We start from the raw sequence: 5,990 nt of genomic DNA, 5'->3' as shown, positions 1-5,990 counted from the left end.
GAGCTCAGCAAACAAGATGAAGCCACGTTTAGTTCAATCAACCTGTTATGTGCAATTAAAAATCCTGATTTTTTTTTTCTTAATTTCTCTTGAACATGGTTGGGTATTTAAAATAAAAACACAGGTTCATCTTACTTTCTATTTTTCATTTACTGCATATGAAAAAAAAAAGTTCTAAAGTTATATTGATGATTTATTTTCTTATGTCACACAGATCACACAGAGAGGTAATGTCACCACGTTCTTTTTTTCGGGATTCAGCAGCATGGCTGTATATAATCTTCTGCTCTTCACCGTGGTCCTTATTATATACATTGTTACAATATGTGGAAACGCTTTGATCATTATGCTGGTATACTACAGCAAGACCCTTCATTCTCCCATGTACTTCTTCCTCTCCCAACTGTCTATATCTGACATCATACTGATCACAGATATTGCTCCCAACATGTTAAATATTGTCCTACATGGGTGGACCTCCATATCCTTTTCTAGTTGCATATTTCAGTATTGTGTTTATTCTTCAATAGAAGCATTTGAATGTTTTCTTCTGACGGTGATGTCCTACGACCGCTATCTAGCCATCTGCTATCCTCTGCATTATGTCTCCATTATGCAGCAAACACTTTGCATCAAATTAGTTCTTGCATCCTGGCTGTTGGGTTGTTCTGTAGCCTTCATTCCAACATTTGGCATATGTCAACTAGAGTTCTGTGGGCCAAATGTCATTGACTATTTCTACTGTGATTTAAATCCTCTTATGGAACTTTCTTGTTCAGATACAACCAAATTTCAAATGGAAATCACCGCTTTGTGCTTTCCTGCGCTAATACTACCCTTCATTGTGATTGTGGTTTCATATACTTATATTGTTGTTAGTCTGTTAAAGATCTCCTCCTTTTCGGGAAGATTGAAATCCTTTTCCACTTGTAGCTCCCATCTCACCGTTGTGTTCATATTTTATGGAACCTTACTTGCCGTGTATCTGATTCCAAATGAAAAACAATCGCGAACCAACAGTAAAATCATGTCATTGTTGTATACGGTGCTTACTCCCTTTGTAAATCCTTTCATATACAGCTTGAGGAATACAAATATCAAGACAATTGTAAGCAATGTTATATATAATCAAAAACTAATTATCTAAAAGCTTTAATAAAAATCTGTTTCTAGTTTCATACCTTGCTGTCAAAAGGTAATTTTATTACACCTTTTTACCATATTCTTCGCACTTCACCGAATGGGATAATTGTCACATGGAACCAGGGGGGACTGACAACTCATGGGGCCCCCGGGCAATAGGGGATCATGTGGCCCTTGTGTCCTTGCCCAAACTCAAAAAAGCCTATGAAAAAGGTACCAGGGGCATATCATGGGGCCCCCTACTGACCCCGGGCCCCCGAGTTTCCAAATGGTCAGTCCGCCCCTGCATGGAACATATCTTCACCAGAGCACAGGATATTATTTTATGAGCACAGGATTTCCACTTTGCATCAATTAAGGACAATATTACACTCACACTGGACTTTTATCTATTTATTTTATTCAACGTATGTATCCATTGCATATTGTCATATCATATATCACTTAGCATTTACGCACTTGGCACTTTAATATTTATATCCTCTTAGATTGTAAGCTCGAAAGAGCAGGGCCCTCGATCCCCTCATGTTTTGCATTGTATTTGTATTGTTCTGTCACATGTTCTGTCCCCCTTTGTAATGTACAGCGCTGAGTGAACTATTGGCGCTTTATAAATACTGTATAATAATAATAATAATATTATTCTATCATTTACAATGCCATTGGTTGTTTTCTCAGCGCTGCACTTTTTTCTGATCAAATTTTATTACACCGAACAAGGCTCCATGCACATCTGACCATAGTGTATTTGTGCATTTTTTTGTGCTTTTGGTCACGCTTTTTTTGCATGTTTTTAAATGCTTGTGAGCGATATATTCAGGAGTTTTCAGGCTTTTGAGTTCTGGCATTTTTGTATTAGCCAATAGAGGAAAAATGTAATCTGTAACATCAATCGTTGCCATGGTTTGCCATGCCAGAAAAAAGCCCTTAGTCAAAATGTGCAAAAGCGCATGAAAACCCCGATTTACACGTTTCTATGTATTTCTATGGGAATAAAAATGCATGAATCTGCCTGAAAGGAGCTCCAAAAGTAGCCCCAAAACTTTTTCAAGCTTAAGGCATTCTGCTTCAGGCAACTTGGAGTGATGTGAACCACAGAGTAATATTACATGGAGAAGTCACATGTTATCATGACACAACATGTCGGACTAGAGCGTGGAGATTATTATTATTATTATTATACAGTATTTATAAAGCGCCGATAGTTCGCTCAGCGCTGTACATTACAAAGGGGGACAGAATATGTGACAGAACAATACCAATGCAATGCAAAACATGAGGGGATCGAGGGCCCTGCTCTTTCGAGCTTACAATCTAGGAGGGAGGGGATGGTGGCACAGGAGGAGATAGCTGTGGGGGATGGAGTGGTAGGAAGAGTGGAGGAGGTCGGCAAGTTAGCAGGGGGTGGGGTAGGCTTCCCTGAAGAGATGGGTTTTCAGGGTGCACCTAAAGGAGAGGAGAGTAGGTGATAATCTGATGGGTTGGGGCAGGGAGTTCCAGAGGATGGGTGACACCCTGGAGAAGTCCTGGAGGTGGGCATGGGAGGAGGAGACCAGGGAACTAGAGAGAATGAGGTCTTGTGAGGAGCGGAGTGTGCGTGCTGGGTGGTACTTGGATATTAGGTCGGTGATGTAGTTCGGGGCAGTGTGGTGGACGGCTTTGTACGTCAGTGTTAGGATTTTGAATTTGATCTGTTGCGCAATCGGAAGCCAGTGGAGGGATTGGCAGAGGGGGGTGGCAGAGATGGAGCGGTTGGAAAGGTGAATGAGTCTGGCTGCCGTATTCAGGATGGACTGAAGTGAGGATAGCCAGCGGCGAGGCAGGCCAGTGAGGAGGGAGTTGCAGTAATCGAGTCGTGATATGATGAGGGAGTGGATGAGCTGTTTAGTGGTTTCTGGGGTTAGGAACGTGCGGATTTTGGTCGATGTTGCTGAGGTGGAGTCTGCACGAGTTTGTTAAAGATTGGACTTGGGGCTGGAAGGATAGGATGGAGTCCAGAATGACACCAAGTACTCTAGCCTACGGGGCGGGTTTGATGGTGGCATTGTTGGACATGATGGAGAAGTCAATGGGGGTAGGTGTCCGGGCTGGGGGGAAGACAAGAAATTACGCACGGACCTCAGCTCTCTTTGGACTCCCTATGCAAGCACCCAGACTGTGAGTTATACAGTTCATGCCTGATGGGTCTATGACCCGATTTTAATGTGTGAGTAGGTCTTTGGCATTTGTGTATGATATAATAAACTTTACACAATGGTGGCTTTTTCTCTGATTCCCTGTTTATGAGTTGCTGGGAGAGTAGAGGAGTTTTGTAAAGGTGCCTTACCATTGTAATGGTTGATTAACCGTGGGCTGTGTGGAAGCTGATCCTGTGTCCATCCAGAGAGTGAGATTCATCCCACTGGTGACTAACTGGTGATCTGTTATGCCTTATGACTCTTTGAGGGTCAAAGAATGGAGGTAAGCGTGCACTCTAGACAGTGACAGATGGTCTGATGCACTTGAGCACGTATTTATTTTCATGGTTCAAGATTGATTCATCACAGTTATACGTTTGGGACTTTGTACTATATGATTTATGAATATTGTTCATTTATGAGCACATGTATTTATATTTGGTTAATATTTATTTCACCTAAATCACATAGTCACATTCTTGATGGCATATTTTTGGGCTACACATTAGGTGCACCACTGTACACCTATATATTTATTCATATAATTTATGTATTTAACCATTTAATATCGAGTCCTTTATTTATATTTTTATGTCTATTATCACATGGTATTAGTGCTACACCACCTTATCCACTTATGTTTCATCCATTTTAGTCTAGTTAGGTGTCAGCAGCTTCTTCGTTTTTATATCTTTGGCAGCACACGAGTCCACCCCCCTTTATTTATTATATAGAGTAATATTGATTTGTTTCTCCCTGAGCATTTTGGAGCTTTGAGCTTCATTCTACAAAATGCTCAGGTGTGAAGGGGGCCTTAAGGTCATAAGGTAAATTTGTTACACTGTGGATTTGATTTACTAAAACTGGAGAGTGCAAAATCTGGAGCATCTCTGCAATGAAAACAATCAACTTCCAGGTTTTTTATTGTCAAAGCTTAATTGGACAAGCAGGATTTAGAAGCTGATTGGCTGCCATGTTTAGCTGCACCAGATTTTGCACTCTCCAGTTTTAGTAAACCAACCCCACTTATATTTATTTTAACTCATGTAGAACCTAAAGTAGCTTGGAAACACTGGCATCCCAATATATACCCTCTACCACAAAGCAGCAGCAACCATTCTTTGGTTCTTCCAATTATGCCTCTAAAACTGGAAGATCTTTCTTTTTTTATTCAGACTTCTGCTTCAGTTCTGGCCTCCCTACATAACCAAGACCCACCTCTCCTGTACTGTATAATCCAAATCTTTTTATTCATCCAAGTATAAATTTTAACACTTTATCAGGTTTATCAAATACTTCCTGCCTCTGCATACGTATCCAACTTTTTTTTTATATTGAAGCTCTTCACTGAACCTTTCTCAGCAACATTATTTTTACTTTCAACTCTATAGGATCCTGGCTGTATCAAATGTTCTTAGCCTTCTGAATATTTTCCAGGTTCTCCCAACTTATGGATAGAGATTTGTCAACAGAGGTTCTGTTATAAAAAGTCATTAAAAAACAATAAAAAACAATAAAATGACCTCCTGATAACTTTTTTTCTCAATAGACCATAAAAATGCCCACTGTTACATAAATATTATTGAATATTTCAGCAAAACGGTCTCTAGGTAATTTATTTGTCAGTAGAACATTAACATGACCATTCTTCTATGAACAATACTGAACATTTCAAGAGAGAACCAGGAAGGATGCAGTTTCCAGTTTTCAGACCCTGTTGGCAAGCTGAAAAATGTCATAAAACTGTAGTCAAGCTATAATTATATTCAAAAGTCTCCATAGGCTTCTGTGAGTTTTATTCTAATCTCTGTTCCTAACCTAATAGCCTAAACTATCACCTAGGGATGAGGTTCAGGTTCACCAGTACCATGGTTTAAAAGCAAATGAGCAGCACTCCTGACTGGGTTTAATTATAACCATGGCATTAACTGCATGGAGTCTGCCTGTTCTCTCTGTATTTGAGTAGGTTTCCTCCCACACTCCAAAAACATGCTGGTAGGTTAACTGGCTTCTGTCTAATTTGAACTTATGATGTGTATGCATGCATGTGAGCTAGGGTCTCTAGAATGTAATTTCCCCGAGGTTAGGGACTGTTGTGAATGTTCAGCATACAGAGCATTGTGTAAATTGTTGGTGCTATATAAATTCCTAAAATAATAAATAAATACATTACTAGGATAAAGACAGTGCATATAACTTAAATATTTAGCCAAACTTCTGCTCCAGTAACAAAGTGGATAATGCAGCTGGTTAAAGCTGTGCACCTCCCTGGCACCTTACAAGAGAAAATGCATTTTTAGGCAGTCAATGCCTGATGGGACTGGTGCTGCTATTACAGATAATTATTATTATTATACAGTATTTATAAAGCGCCAACAGTTCGCTCAGCGCTGTACATTATAATGGGAGACAATACAAGAGACAGTACAATAACAATACAATGTGATACACAAGGGTTCGAGGGCCCTGCTCCTTGGAGCTTACAATCTAGGAGGGAGGGGATGGTGGCACAGGAGGAGATAGCTGTGGGGGATGGAGTGGTAGGAAGATTGGAGGAGATCAGAAAGCGGGCAGAGGGCGGGGAAGGCTTCCCTGAAGAGGTGGGTTTTCAGGGTGCGCCTAAAGGAGAGGAGAGTAGGTGATAGTCTGATGGATTGGGGTAGGGAGTTC

At 40.4% G+C, this 5,990-nt stretch overlaps 1 protein-coding gene across 1 annotated transcript; it reads left to right on the top strand.

Annotated features, from left to right (window-relative positions):
• The first annotated feature begins 265 nt into the window (after window positions 1-265).
• Window positions 266-1,228, top strand: LOC149452651 (olfactory receptor 1468-like). Its single transcript, XM_089689232.1, has one exon. It carries the CDS (start codon window positions 266-268, stop codon window positions 1,145-1,147), a length of 882 nt encoding a protein of 293 aa, XP_089545358.1. The 3' UTR covers window positions 1,148-1,228.
• Window positions 1,229-5,990: the final 4,762 nt, after the last annotated feature.

Source organism: Staurois parvus, unplaced genomic scaffold (genome assembly GCF_062004578.1).
Source record: "Staurois parvus isolate SC_StPar_1 unplaced genomic scaffold, SC_StPar_1.0 ptg000470l, whole genome shotgun sequence".
Lineage (NCBI taxonomy): Eukaryota > Metazoa > Chordata > Amphibia > Anura > Ranidae > Staurois > Staurois parvus.
The sequence above is the reverse complement of the archived record's forward strand: the minus strand, read 5'-3'. Positions and strand labels throughout refer to the sequence as shown.

Bases quoted from the DNA above. Each gene is read 5' to 3' on its own strand.
- LOC149452651 (XM_089689232.1), top strand. From the start codon at position 266: ATGGCTGTATATAATCTTCTGCTCTTCACCGTGGTCCTTATTATATAC.